We start from the raw sequence: 21,387 nt of genomic DNA on the forward strand, positions 1-21,387 counted from the left end.
CTGGAAGTTCCTGGCTATATAGTATCCCCAATCTGGAAGTACCTGGCTACATTGTATCCCCAGTCTGGAAGTACCTGGCTATATAGTATCCCCAATCTGGAAGTACCTGGCTACATTGTATCCCCAGTCTGGAAGTACCTGGCTATATAGTATCCCCAATCTGGAAGTACCTGGCTACATTGTATCCCCAGTCTGGAAGTACCTGGCTATATAGTATCCCCAATCTGGAAGTACCTGGCTACATTGTATCCCCACTGCTGCTTGACTCCCTCATCCATTTTTATAGTCCAGCATCCCAGCCTGGAAATGGTACCACCCATAGTGGGAAAGTCTTCCCACCTCAGCTGAACATAATGTCCCACAGAGGTACCCAGAGGCTCATATCCCTGGGAATCCTAGAGTCTGAACCATTTTACAGATGCACTGTTTATAGCAAAGTGAGACTTCTGTTGGTGCAATGAAGACCGTCTCAAGGGAGCTCAGATGGGGGAGTGCTAGGCATCTACTACGTACAGAAGTTTCTCGATCCCTTGATCAGCTGGAAGAATGAATTTCATAAACTGATATTGTAGAATGCTCGAGGGAAGGTTTTGTTGCAGAAAAAGCACTCAGAGTTACCCATGGGTATGGAGAGCATCCACTTTGGTCGTACTGAGCACATTCACTTTGGCGGTGCTGTTGTCTTGCAGTTGGTGATGATTTAGTGTGCTAAGGCTTTTTCTCAGTTATCAATGCTCACAGCCCCTCTGAAAGCTGTGCATATGCTGCAGTATGCTTTGCTGGTAGCACTGAGCATTTCTCTTTCCCTGGCAGTGTTGTGGCAAGGTTGTCAACACTTGATGTTTGTGGACAGCGTGAGACGTTAATCATAGTGGGGTGCAGTTGCCAAAGGACTGAGAACTCCAGCTCAGCTACCAGCCCTTTGTCCTGCTGTGCATCCTGGTGTGTGTCAGGCTGAAAAATGAGGTGTGCCCCCCACCCCGACTCCAGTACCCACCTCATGCTGATGATCAGCTGTCCTCACCACAGGAAAATGTTCCTCTGCTACTTCCACCTACTGGCCTTGTGCTAGTCCTTGAGCCTGGCTGGGGCCATCATTCCTCAGCTCATACAGGGATCTGTGTGCTGCTGAGTTCAAGCCCTGCTCCTACCCTCCATAAACAAGGGACAGATAAATATGGTGGTATGATGGTTTGAGTGTGATATGGCTCTCTCTCTCTCTCTCTCTCTCTCTCTCTCTCTCTCTCCCTCCATCTCCCTCCTTCCCTCCCTCTCTGTCTCTCTCTGTCTCTTGTTTGCTCGCACGTGCACACACACACACACAATAATAACAAAACAAAATTTTAAATTATAATTAGAGGAGGCAAAGAACAAAAATGGAAGACATAGTCTAGCCAGGTTGGCTAGACTGACTGGGGAATCCAGGGATCCTACTTTCCCAGCGCTGGGACTGTGAGCAAATACCACCACATTTAGATTTTTTTCTCCCTTTCATGTGAGTTCTAAGGCTTGAACTCATGTCCTTGTGCATGCAAGGCAGGTACTTTACCAACTGAACAATCTTTCCAGCCCTGTTTTTATATTTTTGGACGAATTTTAGATTTAAGGAGGTTCCCTATGTCCCCCGCCTCTACAGGCTGCCCCAGTGACCTGCTTAGTGGCAGCCTTGCCTTTCTGAGGTTTGCTTGTCTAAGGAGGTTCTAACTGGTGTTCTGTGGGTGTGGATCAAAATGTGTCCTCATAACAGGAGTGACTTCCTATACACTTAATAAAAGCCAGGAGGAACTCTGGCTCAGCCGACCTGGATGCTGCAGCCCACTGAGATGCCAGAGCCACTATTGTCCCTCTGCTGTGTATTTGTGTGTGTGTTGTGTTGGTGTGTTAGCAGATGTGTAGGCTCCTGTCTGCGTGTTTGCCCCCCAGAGGCTAGAGGAAGACACCAGCTGTCTTCTCTGACCTCTGCACCCATGCCTTATGGCAGGATCCCCTGTTCTGGCCAGTATATCCAGCATGCTCCCCACCTCCACTCCTCCCTGGCATTTGTATTGGCACTGGCAGTCAGCCCATGCGTGCCGTGAGCCATCTCACAAGTCACCATCTCTTGTTTCTGCTTCATGGGGCTTCGCATGCCATGTTCATGGTCAAATCTTAATCTGCGTGTACATCTCCTGTGGGTTTTCAGCAGTGGAATTCAGATGGGACCTTGAGGCCAGTTTCTACTTGGACAGTTTCACTTCCTCATAGTTAGGGTATAAATGAAACTCTGCTTCTTGTTGGGGTGGCTGTGTTTGACAAGTAGACAAGGACCAATGAGAATACAGATGATATGGGATTCCCCTCTGTATGCTGTTAATACCATTGGTTAATAAAGAAGCTGCTTTGTGGGCCTATAGCAGGGCAGAACAGAGGTAAGCAGAAAACACTAAACTGAATGCTTAGAAAAAGAAGGCAGAGTGAGGAGAAGCCATGTAGCCCTGCCACCAGAGACAGACGCCGGAACTTTACCCAGTAAGCCACAGCCTCGTGGCAATACACAGGTTGATGGAGATGGGTTAATTTAAGATATGAGTTAGCCAGAAATATGCTTAAACTATTGGCCAAACAGTATTTACAAAAATATGGTTTCTGTATGATTATTTCGGGACAGGTGGGACAGAAACCTCCATTACAACATACAGAGGCCACTGGTAGCTGTGCCCACAAACACAAGAGGGCATTCTGGCCGATGATCTGTATGAGCTGCACGGGCAGACAGAACCAGACACCTAGCTGTCTGAGCACCTCACAGAGGCAGCTGCCCGGCTTTCACCACTGGCTGTAGCCTAGAAGGACCAGACATCTCCTAAGTGCCTCATTCCAAATGGCATATCTGTGTGTCAGATACCACCGTCATTCAGGAAATGGCTTCTGTGAGCGTGCAGGAGAGGTGGGGTTGAGGCAAGAAAGGTCATGCTCACCTCAGTTGCTGTACTTGGTGCCAGGTACAACAGAAACCAAGAGCATTTGATCCCAGACGACCTTGGTAACTTGATCACCCACATTCCGCACACGTCAGGCGAGGAGTAAACGCTGGAGGTTTCTGACTGCCGCGTGACTAGTTTGCTTTTATGCAGTGATTTTACTTATGTGAACTTCGTCATAGACTTGAGTGAGGAAGCAAATCTTCCTGGAGGAAAAATGGTGGGTCTCTTGTTCTCTCCGGAGAATTTTGCACAGCTAGGTGGGAGCCTATCTCTCAAGGAAGCCTTGGCATACAGTCTCTGCCTGGGTTCTGATCAGCTACCAACCAGCTTTGAGTTCTTCTGTGGGTCCCTACTTCTTCAGCTTTTGATGGGCATCCTCACAGCCTTTTCCCATCGGGTTCTTGTAGGGGAGGAGGACACGCTGCAGAAGATCATGGTGGGGTGAACGGCACCAGCACCCTGGCCCTTACCCAGGCCGTGCTGCCATTAGCATTGCTCCCACCTTCCTTCCATCACGTGTGAGTCTGGGCATGAGTAAAGGAGAGCTGACCTCAACACACGGTGCTTATGCCTTTCACACGAGAAGCGGCCAGAAGGGCAGGGAGTCTGGGCTACCGTGGGGCTGAATTACACCACTGAAGAAGATTTACCTGGGTTTGTTTCCTTCTAGTCTCTGGATGCACTGAGTTGCTGCCTCATGGCGACAAGCAGTTCATCTCCTTCCTTCTGTCATGTCTGTGATGAGAGGAGTGGGCGGAAACACAGCAGTAGGCACTGCTTTCTGCTGCAAGAGAAGCAGAAGCTTCAGCCAAGCCCCACCCCTGCCACTGCCCTCGTCCTGTGTCCCAGTCCTGTGTTTGTGCCCACAGGAGCTGACAACTTTCTATACTGGTGTGTCCTGATCTGGGGGGAAAGGTGGGGACTGTGTTTGTGCCCACAGGAGCTGACACCTTTCTACACTGTTGTGTCCTGATCTGGGGGAAAAGGTGGGCACTGTTTTATTTGCATATTCTTTTTCTTAACTCTTTTTCCTTTTTAGGATTTCATTTATTTGGTTGGTTTTGGTTGAAATAAAATATCACTTCATAGCTCTGTCTGGCCTCAAATTTTGTTTCTTCTTACTCCAGCCTCAAGATACTGGAGTTTCAGGCATTGATCTGAATGCTCAGGTTTTCCTTCACTTTAAATTGAAATGAACACATGCAATAAAGTGCACACATCTTTGCTAGAGTACTCCAGGAAGTTTCTAGTCACATGGAAATGGTCTGTGATCATCTTAGAAGCCTCCCTTTTAACCTCTTTCACCCTCCTTAAGGTTCCTATTGCTCCAGAGGCCAGCGACCCTGGCGGGTGTGAGTTTCCTCTGTGTGATCATGAGGGGCAGACTAGATGTGGCTCCTGCTTTTTCTGTGTTGTAGCTGCATAGAGCTGTCTCTGTGAACACGTGGTAGGTATCCCAGAGACAGAAGCTCGTGGTCTCTGCCGAAGGAAAGCCTTTCTCATGAAAACCTCCTCCTGAGTCTCGCAGAACTTGCCTACTTGCCCTAACTCTGTGTGCACTTTACCAGAAATCTTTGAGGACTTGTGTACGTGGTAGAAGATCTGCCTAAACCGTTGTTCATTTGGAGAGAAGAAGAGATTGAGAGAGAGGGTTTTACAGAAGGACATCTTTAGGCAAAGGGAAAAACAGCCATTAAAGGTATCATTGGAAAGCTGAAAGCTAGCCTGTGAACAGAGGTGTGTGTCACTGTCTCCTCTCCTTCAGTAGCCTCACCACTGGAGCTGGGCGTCCTGATGTGAATTCACGAGGCTTCTTAAGAAGCTGTCCTTCCCCAAGTAGAATGATGGGATTTCCTCATCCAAATAGTCAATCACCTGGTCTTGAAAAGGGCTTAAGAACAGAGGCCTTAGCTGAGGCATGTCAGAGAACTCATGAAGACAAAAGGGGTGGGTGATTCTAAAGTGTGTTCATGTAAGTCAACTGGGGATGCGGGAGACAAATTCAGACTTTGAAGTCAGCTCCCAGAACTGCTCCTTCTAAATGCCTTTGCTTCAGGGACCTGCTAGTTCAGAGCCTTGTGTCTGCTAGAGCTATGTTCTGGGATATTCTACTAAGACTTACTAAGGGATTCTTTTTGTAACACAGAATAGCTTACTATATTAAAGAAGTAATTATTTATATTCATCACCATTTTGTGGGGACTGCCTAGGACCTAGAAATGTGAGTAGAATTTACTTCCATTTTACTAGTTAATAAATTGATGGTTGGAAAGCTTCTGCAACCTTTTAGCGAGCACTAGATAATAGGAAGAAAGTTGAAGTCAGGTATGGTGGTGCATCACCCTGAGCAGCCTCAGGAGGTGGGAGTCAGCCCTGTCCACAGGTGGGTTCTGGGCCAGCCAGAGCCGGCACACAAGACTGACCTCAGCAGTCACAGAAGACGACAAAGAAGAAAACTTGATAATGGACCCCCTTGCTCAGACGGCTGTCCTGCCCCTGCTCCTCGGCCTTCACTAACACACTCTGCAGCGTTTGTCCAGGAGGCCCAGGAAGCCGCACATTCCTTCTGTCACTTGATTTGCTCTTAGCTGTTCTTGAGGTCTCACCGTGTGAAGGGCCTCAGAGGACCTGGTACATTTCAGCTGAGCTTCGGTAGAACATACCCTGCTGGATGATGAGACACTGGTTTACTTTACACGACACCACAAACCCACAGCAAAGCATCACACCCTGGATACAGGCCTCATGTATGAAATGAGTATATCATCCCGAATGTCCCCACCTGTCCCCAAATCAAGAGCTTCTTAGGACCTATCCTGTGCTTCTTTTTGTGTTCTCAAGTGGATTCAGGATGCAAACATGTCCTAAGGGGATACTTAATTATTAAATGTAGCTCTTGAGATGAGAACATTAGGGCTCTCTGCATTTAACGACCACACACACACACACACACACGCACACACACATGCCCACACACTCACGCACATACACACGCGCACACACATGCACATATGCGCGCACACACATACAAGCGTGCACACACACACTTTACCAAGTGAAGTACATTTGCCACTGCACTTCCCAGCCCAGCTTCCTCACCAAGAAAGGGTTTGCACTGATAAATAATTCATATTGGAGCTTAAGATTCCTGGAGGGACTGGCAGGCTTTTATCTTGGATAAGGTGCCTTAAAATATTGCCAAAAACCGGCCTCAGTTTGCCAGACTGAGTGTAAATCCTTCTTGCTGAGTGTGTGTGTGTGTAATGTAAACTGTTTTCAGTTGTACCTGGAACTACTGACCTGAAGGAAGGCACAGCCGCACAGGTTTGAACATAAGAGATGAGAGGTGACGGTCCAGTCGGGCATGACAGCACTGTACTTAGACACGTGATCACTCTGTCATTCTAGACCCAACAGAGAGGACACTGGCCACGTGAGCTCTTCAGGCGCATCTGTTGTCAAGCATGGACTCAACCCAGAGAAGGGCTTCATGCAGGTTCATTACTTAAAGGTAAGTACGCCTGATGGCTGTGGCCATTTGTTACAGAATGGCGCTCCTGAGGCCATAGAGCTGAACAGGATGAGGAACGTGGCTGGGGCAGGATAAAGGGTCTCCACCTCTGTAATGGCATCTCAGGGAGGACTGGGTACTCACAGGTCAGCACTCTAACAGCCTCTAAATAAGGCTGTGTTCACAAGGCTCAGCCTGAGGAAGCCCAGTTCCCTGCTGCACACAAGGAGAGACTAAAACAGGTGGCACCCAGACCTGGTGTGGGAAAGCTCTGGGTCTCCCCTGTCCTGTAGAGCCCGAGCTGGGGTGGCTCTGACATCCACTCTGCATTTCCAGGCCCACTCACCTGAGCCAGAGAAGGCAGCGTGTTCCAGATGCACCAGTGCGTTGCACAGTGTAAGCAATTCTGCAATGACCCCTGAAGCCAGCTTATTGTCTGTCTGTCTTCTTTTTTTCCCCAGGGCTACTTCCTTCTCCGATTCCTAGCCAGAACACTTGGAAAGGAAACTTATTTTTCGTTTTTAAGAAAATTTGTATACCTGTTTCATGGGCAGTTGGTCCTTTCGCAGGTAATGCATGGGATCCCGGTGAACTCACTGCACACAGCCGGGGAGGCTGAAGTGTATGGGGGTTAGAGTACGTCAGCACTAGAAAGCGTGGGATTTACAGTTATATTTACAGGGAGAAGTAGGTTATTGATGCGGACTTGAAGGATCGATGCTTGGAGAAGGTGAGCTACTGGCAGCATAGGGACCTGCTGTAGCCTCCGGCTGTTTGCCATCATGTAAGGAGTTGCAGACTGAGTAGCTTATGAAACCAAACGGTCCTGCTGGAGTCATCTGGACAAGTTGTCTCCTTTTGATAGATATTGCCACTTCAGAGTTGCCTTGGCCAGCAGCTCAGAGCACTAACTGTGCAAGCATGAAGACCAGAGTTTAATTCCCAGCACCCACGCAGCACTCTGGTCCCATGCACACTTGTAACATAGCACTGAGGCAGGGGAATCACTGGGACCTGCTGGCCACAAGTCCAGCAGAGAAAAATGAAACCCACACTCCAGAGACAAAAACGCATCTCCAGGGCAGGAAGGTGATTGTGTTAAAGGAGGACGGCAAACACTATGGCCTCCTCATGTGCAGGCATGCTCACTTACGCACATTTGCACATAACACACACACACACAGCAAAACAAACAATGCCCAAAACAGCAGCAAAAACCCTTTGACTTAAGTGGGTTTGCCATTTTACTCTGTTGAATAGCATTCTTTCATTGTTTTATTTAATGTGTGAGTGCGTGTGTGTGTGTGTATGTGTGTGTATGTTTAGGTCAGAGAGCAACACGCTCTCTCCTTTCCCCATGTGGGTCTCAGGATTGAACTTAAGTCATAAGGCTTAAGCATCAAGAGCCATTACCTAGCCAGCTCAGGGGCCTACATGCCTTTTGAAAATTTACATTTTGCTCAGATTTTATAGTAAAATATACGTAAAGTAAAATTTCCATTGTACTGTACAGCTAGCTTGGTGGGGTGGAGCCCCGCCCACTGTTCTTCCCCAGCAATAGGTGAGCTTTCCATCTTCTAGACTGGCTTGTTACATGGGTGCTGGAGAGCTGAACTCAGGTCCTCGAGACGGCTTCTCAGTCTTTGACCAGGATTTCTAGAACCTACTCTGTTCTGCAGGATTGCCTGCCTCTCCGTTCTCACTGATTCCCTGTGTGCTTGTCAACTTTTGTTGGCTTCTGCTTTTTCTTATTTTATTTTGCTTTGTTTGCTCTTTGAGAGCTCTGTAGTCCAGGCTAGCCTTTGTTTGCTCTTTGAGAGCTCTGTAGTCCAGGCTAGCCTTGACTCTCTCTGTTTGCCCTGCCTCCAGGCTTGTATGGGTTTTTAAGATTTCATTCACCCAAGTTTAGGGGAAAGGAAACTGAAATGAGCTTTCTGAGTTCATTATAGTGTGAGAGAAAGCTTTTGCTAGGAGATTCTGGTGAGACGCATCGCTGCAGATTCTGTACTGTGATTCCAAGTGTGACTTCCCATCATGCTTGTTCCTGGGGAAGAGGAGGTGCACTGCTGCAGCCCCTTAATCTCAGTCCAGCCTGGCCAAAGTCAGAATGAGACGTGTTTAAAAGCCAAAAGCAGAATCGATGTTTTGGTTTTTTTGGTTGGTTGGTTGGTTGGTTGGTTGGTTGGTTTTTAAAGAGGAAATAAGCAGCACTATGTTATCTCCCCAGTCCTCACATTTTTAGCTGTTACTGTTACTTGCTGAGGTTTGCTTTGCCAGCATAAAGGATTTAGTATTTGCCACCACTTACCCATGCTTCTAGACTCATGAATATTTTATTTTGATTCAGCTCTTTGTTGGCTTAATTTCATTATCAAATTGATGTTCAAGTTGCAGCTTCCCAGGCTGTGTGGTTTCAGAGTTTTTACTGCTTGGGAATGTGTGTCTTCTGTCTGTGTTTAAATCACAACGTAGCTAGGTTTACATATTCCTGGGCCACGTCCTTATTCCTTGGAACTCCATAGATATTGCTCAACTGCCTTCTTGATTCCTCACTGCTGCAAAACTTTTGAAACTTGCCTGCGTTTCCCTGTTTATGTCATGTAGACAGCAGAAGAAAGTTTTATCTTTGAATTCAGTAATTTAACTAAAAGGGAATGCGTATGCACAATTGTTTTACACTGAGGGAGAGAGAGAGGGAGTGTGTGCTGGGTGTGCCCTGGTACAGGTGTGGAGCGCAGTGGACTTGTGGAGTCTGTTCTCCCCTTCTACTCTGTAGGTTTTGGGTGTTAGCAATGAACTTCTTCCCTGCTGAGCCATCTCGTTTGCCCTGGTGTGCACGATCCTCCATTATTCCTTCTCCCTGGAAAGCACTGTACTTTTTAAGTCTTAGATTCTATTCTAAAGGACAAATTATCTTAAGTATGCTTTGTTTCATTTTGTTTTGTGGTTGATTTTTTGAGACAAGGTCTCTCTGTGTAGCTCTGGCTGTCCTGGGACACCCTCTGTAGTCCAGACTGGCTCGAACTCACAGAGATCTCCCTGCCTTTGCCTCTTTGAGTGTGAGGATTAAAGGCATAGGCCACCACTGCCTGACAAAGTATGCTTTGTTTTGTCTTGTGTTTTGAGAAAAGAGCTTGCTGTGTAGCCCAGGCTAGCTTTGAATTTGTGCTCTTCCTGTCTCAGCCCCCTAAAAATACAGGCCTGCTTTACCACGCCTGAGTTCAACTCATCTTTGGTCTCACTCTTTTCCCCTTTTAAGATTTTGAGTTCCCTGTTATGTCTTCTTTCTGGGCACATACATTATTAGATAATTACTTTCCTCTTCCTCATCTTTATCCCATTTTTCTCTGAAGCAGCTCTTCATTATTAAATAGCCCTTTTTTTCTTTTTCTTTTGAGACAGTTAACCCAGCCTGGTCTCAAACTCCTAATGGGGCTAAGACAACCTTGGTCTGATCTGCCTCCACCTCTCAAGGGTTGGAATTGCAGGCATGCAGCATCACCGCACCTGGTCACAGGGTTTATGACAGACAAGCACTCACCAGTTAAACTGCGTCCCTCGTACTTAACATCATTTTTGTTAGTGCTCTTTGCTTTGTTCTTTGAAAGGTTACTTTTCCTGAAATGGTATTATTACGGTCCTTAGTTTTCTTTCCCGGGATTAGAATATCATCTTTTCATTTTGTTGTCTTGTCTTTGGCCTTTCATTTTTGGTTATTGTTGCTGTTTGTTTTCCTGGTGTGAGACATTTGTTCTCTGCTCCTTGGGTTATGTTTCCTTCAGAGCTGAGTTCCTTTTCTTTTAGCTTTTCTCTGCCCCTCTCTTCATGTGGTTTGTGCCCCTTCTCACTGACGCTTCCCTCTCGGCATGGGTAGCACTGCCCTGACCTTTTATTTCGTCTCGTGTATGCACTGGATTTTATCATTGCCTCCTTTCCCAGCTCAGCTAAGACTTGTTTTTCAGCCCCTCTAAGCTGCAGCAGTTACACTGGATTTGACTCCCTCTCCTGAAACGCTGCTCCCCCTGCTCAGGTTCCTGTGTCCGCTGCACCTGTAGTGTCAGGATCTGTCGGGCACTGCGGAGGAGTTCACAGCCACCTAGCTGCCCTCAGTGGTTTATTTCCCACATTTCTGCATCTCTCCAGCAAATGCTCCAGGCCCTCCAATAGCTAGGAAAGAAAAAAGGTAAATATGTAGGTATTTGGGAATTTGTGGGATTTGGACAGTTCACCAGCTCCCCAGCTTCTAAGCCTGAGCGTGGGGAAGGTGCAGCTTGTCACCTAGAAACTAGCAGAATCATATGTCCTTTGCCTAATTTCCTCTCTTTGAAGTTTATGCCAGGAAGCTGTCTCCCTGTCCTTATTTGGAAGCTGTTGGGCATGCTTTTTTTTTTAATTAAAATAATTTGTATGGATTGTGTGGACTGTGCCTTCACTTACCTGATACCTAGTTAAATAATTTGTAGGAATTGTGTGGATTGTCTTCATTTACCGCGATACCTAGTTAAATAATTTGTAGGAATTGTGTGAGTTGTGTCTTCACTTACCCAATACCCAGTTATTTTTTCCTCGACTTCCCCTCCCTTTTGACCTCTGCTCCCTCTGCAGTATTTCAGTATTGTTTGCCTTCGGGGCTCCTCCTGATGTCCTCTTTCCAGGATCACAGTGACCATCCCCCGTAGGCTCACTTCTTAGTCCCACTTTGTTGCCTTTTCTTCCTTCCAGGCCATGACCATGACCACTGTGATTATTCCTAAAATTCCTCATAGAACCGCTATTCCTGTGTCATTCTTAATCTAGAAGCAGTTGATCTGGTAGAATCTACATACACCTACATTTTAGGGAATGCTTTCACTAGATCTAAAAATTAATCGCCAGATTAACCACTAGACAGAATTGGAGTTTGTTTTTTAAAACTTGGAATGGCTAATTTAGTGTTGTTAGGTGTTAAAACAAGCGGTCTGGGACTGATCTGATTAGCATACAGTGTATCAGGAAAGTAGGAGCTGGCAGCTTAGCCTCCAAGACTGCACTCCCTGGCTGGCTGGAAACAGTACCTTTGCTTTTCCCTTTGGTTTGCATTTGTTTCAGGCAAACCACAAAGGTAACACATTGCCCCACCCCCACCCCGGTGTTGTCAGAAACTCTTCGTGCAGTCAGTGCCCAACTTCCTTCTCAGAACTCTGAGCGCACCAGAGAAGGGAGGAGATGGTGAGGGAACACATCTTCCTGAGGAACACTTCTTTCGGACTCAGCAGGCAGTGGTTGGACAGAGGATGGCAGCCTAAAGAGGAAGCAGGAAAACCTGGGTCTCTAAGGGGAGTAAGAGGAACCAGCTGAGCCCATTCTGGTCACAGGCACTTTAGAGGCTTCAAATGAGAAGCAAGTGTCTCCAGTAGGGTGGAGCACAAGACAGTGTAGAAACCACATCATAAATATCAGGGGACATCTTGATCTGTATGATCTGTATGATCTCAGGCATTGGTTGGCAGCCTCCAGCTAGCTGCTGAGCTGCCTGCCAATCTAAGCTTGGAGGTGGGACTCGACAGATATTCCAGAATGGTAACCTCCTAGGAGGTAGGACACCATCTTAAAATAAGGAGGAGGGGGAGGTTTTCACAGGGACCTTCTTCATTACCCAGAATTCCGGATCCCTGTGCTCACAGTCCTATCACAGGGGAGGGCTCTGAAGCCAGTTGTAACTTGAAAATGTGAAAGGGTAGAATTAAGGTTAACTCTGAATTTCCTGCTTCTCAAGCAATTAAATTCTTCCCCCTTGTTATTAAGTTAATGTCATTCTCCCCTCCCCCCCGTGCCACCTAATTGAGCATAAATTACTAGGAATATAGGAGATAAGTTTTGTAGGTACTATACAGACATAATGGGGTAAAATTAGTAAGAAGTTATAATTAGAGTTATAATTGCATAGTTATAGTTCTTGGATTTTTTTAAGAATTATAAACCAAAAATCTTGTCAATAAGCAGCGATCCACTAATATAGTGATTTACAAAGCGATCTATTAGCTAGATCATAATAAATTTCTAATGCAACATTTTACAAAACATTTTTTTTTTTTTTGGTTTTTTTTTTTTTCGAGACAGGGTTTCTCTGCAGCGTTTTTAGAGCCTGTCCTGGAACTAGCTCTTGTAGACCAGGCTGGCCTTGAACTCACAGAGATCCGCCTGCCTCTGCCTCCCGAGTGCTGGGATTAAAGGCGTGCGCCACCACCGCCCGGCTCAAAACATTTTTTAAAATAATAGCTGAATACTGCTAACCTATTTCCTTAGTTCAGTAACCTTTAAAATAATAAAAATAATGACTTTAAGACTCTCAAGCAAGGCCCAGTAGATGTGAAGTGCTTGCATGGTTTTCTCTATGTCCAGGGTTAGGCCTGCCACCTCCCACCGCCCAGCGCCATGTCCCTGCATCCATCCCCAGGTCTGTGTGCTGGAACACTAGTCTCCAAGAGATGGCAATGCTTTCAGGGGTTGTGGGACCCTTACGAGGCAGGGCCTGGCTGTCAGAAGTAGGCTCCAGAGAGGGGTGGGCCTTACATACGGTAGCTCTTCTGGCTTCGGCCCCTGCTTCCTGCCTCCTCCTCTCTACCATGTGAACAGGCCACCACTGTTGGAGCCCTTCCGGCCACCATGCTGTAATGGGCCTCAAAAATTGTGAGCCCAAGTAATCTCTGCTCCGTTAAGTTGTCTGTGTCAGGGTTTCAGTCACAGTGGTGTGAGGGGAATCTTTCAGTAGCTCCTTCATTGAGGAGCCTTCCCCTCTGGACAGACGGGGGCCCCCCATAAGCCCACAGGCTGGGCTGGCTTTGCTCATGCGGCAATGGCTGGACGCAGTGTGATGATGGAAAAGGAGCACCCTGCCGTGCACCCGTCCAGTATGCCGCTTGCGCTACATGGGTCTGGACTGCTCCTCCCATCCCTTGCTCCAGTCGTGTGTGCTCACTTGGACTTTCACCCGAAAGAGGACCTTTTAACTTGTTAAATGTATTTGTTTCTGTGAATTTCATACATGAGTACTGTACTTTAAAGCAGGGATTCACATGGCTAACCTCAAGCTCCAACGAGTCCTCTCACCTCTGTCTCCTGAGTACTAGGATTACAGGCATGGGCTATCGTGTATGTCTCTAAAGTTTATTTTCTCTTTGTTAAGTCTTCAAGGAGAGCCAGGTGGTGTGGCTCACATCTCTCTGTGATTCCAGCCATCAGGAGGCTGAACCTTGGAGGATCAACATGGGCTTTAAGTTGAGAAACTGCCTCAAAAACCAAAGTGACTGTAGAAACCCGGAAAAACAAAAAAGCAAAATTTTATAGATTACTGCATTAAAAGAAAACCATGAAATGTTAACATAGCAAGAGACTCTGTATTAAAAAAGGAGAAAAATGAAAATTTAAAAAACCCTCCAGATAGAGACGCTATTTGTTGTTTACTGTCATTAAATAGCAAAATGTTATGCTTCGTGCCTGCCTTTTTCTCCTTTTGTGTCCACCCCACCTGATACTCAGAAGTTTACGCTGGGGTTCACTTTCAGCAAATAAAAAGACAGCAGAAAAGCCCTGTTAAGTCTTAACTTTAAATAAACTGTCCTTTATCTGACGACACTGGGTAAGACCCAGTGAGGATTCCAGGATTATAGGAATGGGAAAGGGGGCTGCAATAAAAGTATAAATTAAATACAAACGAGCCTTTATATTTGAACTTTTAGGTCTATGATATTGTGGTTATTCCAGACAGAGTACTTTTATTTTAGAGAGGTTTACAAAGCATTTATGGATGACTTTATGTAATATTCAGGATGTCTCAACAGTTCAGAAGACAGGAAGGAAGGACAGGACAAGGCAGGTTAGCTCGGGTAATTTAAACAGAGTAGTTAATTATTCGGCTTTGCTTTTTATTTGAAAATTTCCACAATAAAAGAAGGTGGCTTGGGAAAAGGTGTAAGTCATGACCTGGCACTGTCACAGAGGCAAACTCCTAGGTGTCCCGTGACTGCACAGACGCAGGAGAGGAGAAGGGACGCCTGTCAGGCTGGGCCATCATTGTGGCTCAGCTGGGTTTTGTTCTGTTGAGTTTGGCCTCTTTCCAGAGCTCCGCATTAGTTGTGGGCCTCTAGGAGTGGAGAAAGACCTCATGGCGAGGGAGTGGGAAAGTGAGGGGTCAGTTCTTTTATGTGTGATCGGACCCGAGATCGGAACAGTCGATGTTTGGTTGCTGGCACGGTTGGGCAGTTAGTTACTGATAGACGGCTTTCATGGTTTGCTTTCTTCTTATTTCAGGATTTCCTTCAAATGCTGTTGGAGAGCATTCCAGAAGACAAAAGGTAAGGACCAATATTAGGAATTAAGAGCCCCATTTCACGTTTAATGTTGAAAAGACCCTACCATTGTTTGACCTGTTGTTAGAACCTAAGAAAGTTGAGATTTCCTCTGCATAAAGGAACCCAGTGCAGCTTACAGAGTCACAGCTTGACCAGAAGACAGGCTGCAGTTGGGGCAGCATACACAGCCCTGGGCCTTAGATGTGGAATGGGGAGCTAGCCAAGGGCACTCTGGGGCTACCAATAGAGGAGAGGACTCGGCAGCAGACTGCTCGCTGTGGTGAGGTCAGCGACTGCTACCCGGGACCACCTACTTCTTTAAAAAATAAGTAGATAAATAACAGAGAAGAACAAGTTGGGGTGGTTCCCGTCACTGTGGTTTTATAGAAGGGCGTACTGTTTAAATGAGGCAGAGAGGTGTGGTAAGAGCCTGGGGTGGCGTGCCAAAGTCGAGACAGCGGGAGCTTCGGGCAGCTGGTCGAATCACGTCCATAGTCGAGGGCAGAAAGAATGCTAAACATGACACTTAGTATCCAGCTACCCTCTCTTACACAGTCCAGAGCCCCAAACCAGGGAATGCTGCCACCAGCTTTCAAATCAGCTCATCCCACATCAATGAAGGTGGTCAACAGTCTCCTGTAGACAAGTCCACCAGGAACCTGGAGGCAGGAGCTGATGCAGAAGCCATGGAGGGGTGCTGCTTACTGGCTTGCTCCCCACTACCAGCCCAGGGATGGCCCCACCCCCCATCAATCACTAACTGAAAAATCTGCCTTACAGGTTTGCTTACAGTCTGATCTTATGGAACATTTTCTAAATTGAAGTTTCCTTCTCTCAGATGACTCTAGCTTGTGTCAAGTTGACATAAAACCACCCAGCACAGGTGGTGAGTCTTCTGCAAATGTCACTTCTGATGTGGATATTCATTATTCAGGAGTAAACCTGGAAGGTTTTACATATTTCCCCCTCATAACTGGATGTTAATTAAGCTCACAGCCTAACACATGCTAGGCATGTGTCTGACCACTGTACTACAAGGGCCAATGTTCTTTTCTTTTATACCTGCCGTCAGGACAATAGCTCAGGTTCTCTGGTAGCCTATAGAGACCCTTCTTTAGGACTTAGGATGTAAAGCAGGGAGGGAGGGAGAGAGAAATTAATTTATAGATGTGGTGTGCTTCCTCTTCTGTTGGTCATCAAAGTGCAGTCCTTCGGGCAGAGTTCTTAGGGCAGAGACGCAGCAGTTTCCAGTGAGACGGCACGGTGCACTTTTAGCTTGGGAGCTCTGTCTTACTTTTAATCTCCATGGTGCAGTATGGAGTTCATTTGGATGCCCCAAGTCCCCTGGCTCTGAGGGCCTGGATTTTATTGTTGTGGATATGTACTGAGGCAACACGCTGAACCCACAAAGAGACTTTTGTTGTAACTGCGGAGATTAGACCAGCATCTATGCCCCACCAACACCCACTGAATCCCTTTGATGGGCACCTTTCCCAGTGGGATCGTGCTTTGCCCGGCAGGCTTAAGTCTCATTAAAAATTCTCCTCAAATGTTAAAATAATCTCTTGCCTACAGCAAGCCTACTTCACCAAGTATATCAGTATATTTTCAAACTTAAGCATCTTCTTGCTGGCTAACTAATCTCAAAATCTAGTTTGCCTATTCAAACAGATGGTTTGCTCTATTACCTATGCAGCATATTGTACTAATTTTATGTGGGCCTCCAAAGACTGCACATCTACCCCCTGGGGCCTCTAATCTTTGGCCCCAGTTTGCAAACTGATCCTCTGGCACATCTGTTCGGCACTTGAGCCATGCTGAGCAGGCACGGCTTTGCCAGTCACAGTGGCCAGTGTATCAGTGTCCTGCCGCCTCTGCACTGCTGTCCTGCCTCAACATATAGGGCTCTCTGTGGCACATCTCCTGTAGCAGGCTCTACGCCGGACTGTGTGAGACAGGGAAGAATAAATCCAGTGCCAACCTTCAGAAAGATCCTAGCCAACCACCAAAAATGTGGGTCATTTTAATCTGCAGCACAGGGCATTAGAATCTGTGTATGAGGGGCTCTGTGAGGTTCTTGGTCCTGGGGCCACGGACAACAGACTCATCAGCCTTCAACTTGAAATGAGACCCAAGGCAGAGCCTGCTACAGCCTCGGGGAATGTCTGTGTAAGGGAGGAGGGTGGAGGGGAATGGAGAGAGCTAAAAGCCAGAAATTCATTAGTGATCACTAGAGCATTTGAGTCAAGAACTCTTGAGAGCTGGGGCTATTTCAGTGATGGGTACAATGGCAGTGGGCTGTGAAGCAGGGAACAGAACCATGGGTTGACTGAGAGGTGCCACAGTTACAAATGGCTGATTAGTTGTGAAGCTGAATAGAGGAACCAGGCACGAGCGTGGCTTTTCTTGGACCCTGAGCTAAAGTGCAGTGGGCAACTCCTTGTCCCTGGAATCAGTATGGGGGGGGGGAGGGAGATGAGGACAAAGTGACATGCTCAGGAGGCCATCCAGACAGGCGCACCGTCTACCCCCTGCCAAAAAGCCATGCTGCCTAGGGAATAGCTGGTCAGCAGCCTTGGCTCCTGGGTCCAGGTGTCAGCCATGGCTGCTGATTAATTCTTGCCCATCAGCTATGGTGTTTGTGCATGCATGTTCTTGTGCTTGTTTAAACCCCATGTTCTCCTCCCCCACGGAGCAAGGAGCACTCTTCAGCATTCTTCATGCACTGACTGAGCACAGGTGCCTTGTTTTGATCAAGAAAATGAGCAACACCATGGAAAGCTTCCATGTGTAGAGAAGGGGGGGGGGGGGTGAAAAGCGTAACTTATCCATGTATAAAAACTGATATGGAATGTAAGTTGTATTCTAAAACAAAGGCATTTCCATCTAAACTGTGCCTTTTCTCTGTCTAATACCTATACTTCCCAAGTTGTTGAGGCCTGGCGTTTGCTATGCAAGGCTGATGTGACTGTGCTGGGCTATGGGAAGAACGGCAGGGTGTAAGTGTTCAAATCCCAGGAGGCTGAGGCAAGAGCCAAGAATGATAGCAGCATCACACGCCATCACCAGCCAGCTGATAAACCCAGGCACAGTTGCTGCTCATCCTCACCACAGCGGCAAACACGTCCAGGTGTGTGGCCCATCCTCCAACAAGCCTGTGCTTGTATCTGTTCACGTCCACACCATGGAAAGTTCACTTTCTAGGCTCTAAACACAGCTTTCTTTTCTAGGCAGTACCATGTCACAGATATGAGCATGTTCTGTCTCCTTAACTAAATGTGACCACATCTAGAGCCCAGATGGTGTGGAGATAACCCACTTAAACTCCAAGCTGCCCTGTAAAGTGTGGCTCACATGAGCAAGCAGCCAGTACCTGGTATCAGCCATAGGCTAGGAGATAGGAAGGGCATTCAGCCTAGAGTCTATGTCCTATTAGCTGTTTTTTTTTTTTTTTTTTTTTTTTTTTTTTTTAGAGGTAAATAATTTATTTTAAAGAAACTTTTCCCATAAATCTTATCAACATAAATAACGTCATTATATGCATTCTCAGCTGGAGTCAGAAATTTTAAAAATTACTGTGAAAAACAAAACTGAAATTCTAGCACAATTTAAGATTCTGGGCCCTGGCTAGGGGGTGGTAGTGTACACACCTTTGATCCCAGCACTCAGAAGCAGAGGCAGGCAGATCTCCATGTAGGCAGCCTGGTCTACAGAGAGAGAGAGAGTTCCAGGACAGCCAGGGCTACACAGAGAAACCCTGTCTCTTATAAGCAGGAATATTGATTGTACAAATGACCTAGACAGTCATTTGAAACTCATCCTTTTTCATTTCTCCACTTAAAAACAGTAACACTTGAGCCAGAAGTGGTGGCGCATGCCTTTAACTCCAGCACTCGGGAAGTAGAGCTGGAGTGATCTCTGAGTTCGAGGCCAGCCTGGGCTACGGAGTGAGTTCCAGGACAGCCAAGACACAGAGAAACTCTGTCTCAAAAATCAAAAAGAAAAACAAAACCAAGCAAACAACAACAAAAAACAAAAATAAGGACACAATAACAAAAACAAAAAACCAAAACAAACAAAAGCACCAAGACCACTTAAGACACTGAAATTAAAAATTATCCAGATGTCAAAACAATTGGTCTGGTTAGCTAGTTAATAAAACTAAACTCCTTTTGTTTCTTCTTCTCCGTTTTTAGGCAGTGCCTTGCTCTGTAGTGGAGGCTGGTCTTGAGGCCCTGGGCTCAACCACTGGAACAGCAGTAACTACCGCATGTGCCACCACACCTGGCTAATTGTCTTTAGGGAGGAGAAATGAAAAATAAAATGTATTATATGCCTAAGGCATGAGAGTATTAGACTACATAGGTGAAATTCTTGAATCCTGTCTTCTGTCCCTAACTACTGATCACTAAATCACTGGTCACTGATGAATGCAACTGAACTCTGATTGTTCAATCAGTTCTAAGAGGCTGTGAGAACCAAGTCCTCAGGGTGGGTGGGCGCATGAAACAGCCCTTTAGGGAGTGAGCGCATTTTTGACAGACTCTGGCACCCGGCTTGCATAGTACTCGTAATTCCTCAGCGTGGCCAGGACTCCTGCAGAGTTCATGTGTTTCACCTCCTTGTCATACTGGAGGGCGTTCCCGTGGATGTCCGTCAGCTTCCCTCCCACAGCATGAAGGATAACTTCCGGGGCACAAGTATCCCACTTCTTACAGCCAGGACTTGCAAATACATAAGCAGAGGCTTTGCCTTCGATCAGCTGGATGACCTTGTTCCCTGCTCCCCCCACGCGCAGCACGTTGTCAGGGTTCATGGCCGCAATGCAGTCTGTGACCAGCTTGTTGTTATGGGACCTGGTGGTCGTGATGATATGCTTCCCGGCAGGCACTTCTTTCAGCTGAAACCCAAAAGCACCTAAACCCAGGACTCCCCAGATGGTCCTGCCCAGCACAGCGTCAGGGCCTGCCTGGTAGTTGTAATATGGCTGGTTGATGATGCCTGCAATAGCCTTTCCTTCATAAGCAATCCCAATAAGAACTGTTACATTGTCAAGAAGACCTTCAGTGTATTCCTTGGTGCCATCTAAGGGATCAACCCAAACCACAAGGTCTTCCTCTTTGATAGCACTGTACTGCGATGGGCACGGCTGCTTCAGGATTTCCTCCCACTGCCCGTCTTCAATCAGCTCTTGATCCACTTCCCCGGGAGGCAGATCCTCCTCCCCTATAATTGTCAGCTTAGGGAACTTCCGTGCCAGGGAAGAGCATATGCTCATCTGGACCAAGCGGTCTGCTTTGGTCTGCAGGTCTGTGGCTGAGGTCTTCTGCACAATGCCCAGGTCTCCTTCAGCAATGACACATCTGACTATGCTTCCTGCCTTCTGAGCGATGGAATACGCTGAGGCTACCAGGCGCATCAACACGGTGTGGCTGGAAGCCATGATGAGCACTCAGCCGCCCCCCGCGTCCCAAAACTGCTGTCCCGCGGGATCGCTCCCTGCCCAGTCCCGCTTCCTCCAAGTCCACCGGTCCAATGTGCATCCTATTAGCTGTCTTGACATAGTCAATTTCCATAGTGATACGACACGCAGAAGGGTCATTTCCTGTATGTCCTGGGTCCTAGCTGCATGGAAATGTCTCTGCTTCTCTGCTGTGATTGTTTAGGCCACAAGCCCTCACAGGGACAACACACTACTGGCTTAGACACTGCGAGTCTGACTGTGACAGCAGCTATCCGCTTAGTGCCGCACCATGTCCGTAGTAATGGTCAGAACAACAGAAACAGCATGGGCACTCTCTCTGCTCTGAAAACATGTGGTCTGTTTCTTCCCAGAAAATTAGGCATTTTTAGCCGGGCGGTGGTGGCGCACGCCTTTAATCCCAGCACTCGGGAGGCAGAGGCAGGTGGATCTCTGAGTTCGAGGCCAGCCTGGTCTACAAGAGCTAGTTCCAGGACAGGCTCTAGAAACTACAGGGAAACCCTGTCTCGAAAAAACAAAACAAAACAAAACAAAAAAAAATTAGGCATTTTTTATATGGTGGCTCCCTTTCCTTGGAGATGAGGCCACCTATAGCAACTCAACTTGGTTTTGCTTGGTTGCTTTTGAGAGGGGGAGTGTTAATCCATGCATCTTCTTGTGGTCTAACATGTTATTCCACAGTCCCCAGACAGACTTAGTGATCTCTGCACTGACACCAAGGCCTTAGAAATCCCCCGGACAGCACTGACTTTGACCAGAGTCCACCTAGGTTATAGATTCAACACCTGCTCAAACAGTTGCTCCCCACTTGACACAGCAACTGTAAGGACCAAAGTGGTCTTGGTTATAAGATGCGTCAGATCTTTCCAAAAAGTGATCTGAAAATCCAAGCTCCCTCTGGTTAAGGGAGAACAGTTTTGCTCCTTGAATGTAGCCTAGGAAACTCTTGTGTCCTCACATCTCTGCCCTGAAAGGGCCTCTCCATCTCTTCAAAAATCAGAGTGCTGACAAGCAGGGTAGCCACAGCAGGAAGCAGACTCCCTCAGCATCAGAAAGGTTAGGGAGAAGGGAAAGCTGTGTTGGACACGGTGGCACAGGCCC

The 21,387-nt window shown here is 47.0% G+C and overlaps 2 protein-coding genes across 4 annotated transcripts in view; one reads left to right on the forward strand and one right to left on the reverse strand.

Moving 5' to 3' along the window:
- Positions 1 to 21,387, forward strand: part of LOC119816103 (aminopeptidase O (putative)) — a 264,083-nt gene that overhangs the window by 156,221 nt on the left and 86,475 nt on the right. For all 3 annotated transcript variants that reach the window (XR_006020830.1, XM_038332406.1, XM_038332407.1), the window contains exons 8-10: positions 6,372 to 6,474; positions 6,936 to 7,043; positions 14,764 to 14,807. Coding sequence is in view for 2 of the 3 variants with exons in the window: in XM_038332406.1 (XP_038188334.1) it covers positions 6,372 to 6,474; positions 6,936 to 7,043; positions 14,764 to 14,807 (255 nt within the window). In the remaining variant the exon portion in view is untranslated. The remainder of the gene's footprint in view (positions 1 to 6,371; positions 6,475 to 6,935; positions 7,044 to 14,763; positions 14,808 to 21,387) is intronic.
- LOC119816106 (3'(2'),5'-bisphosphate nucleotidase 1) lies at positions 18,799 to 20,325 on the reverse strand. Its single transcript, XM_038332410.1, has one exon. The coding sequence runs from the start codon at positions 20,245 to 20,247 to the stop codon at positions 19,321 to 19,323; it is 927 nt and encodes a 308-aa protein (XP_038188338.1). The 5' UTR covers positions 20,248 to 20,325; the 3' UTR covers positions 18,799 to 19,320.

The sequence above is a fragment of the Arvicola amphibius genome, chromosome 6 (assembly GCF_903992535.2).
Source record: "Arvicola amphibius chromosome 6, mArvAmp1.2, whole genome shotgun sequence".
In the NCBI taxonomy this organism is placed as follows: Eukaryota; Metazoa; Chordata; class Mammalia; order Rodentia; family Cricetidae; genus Arvicola; species Arvicola amphibius.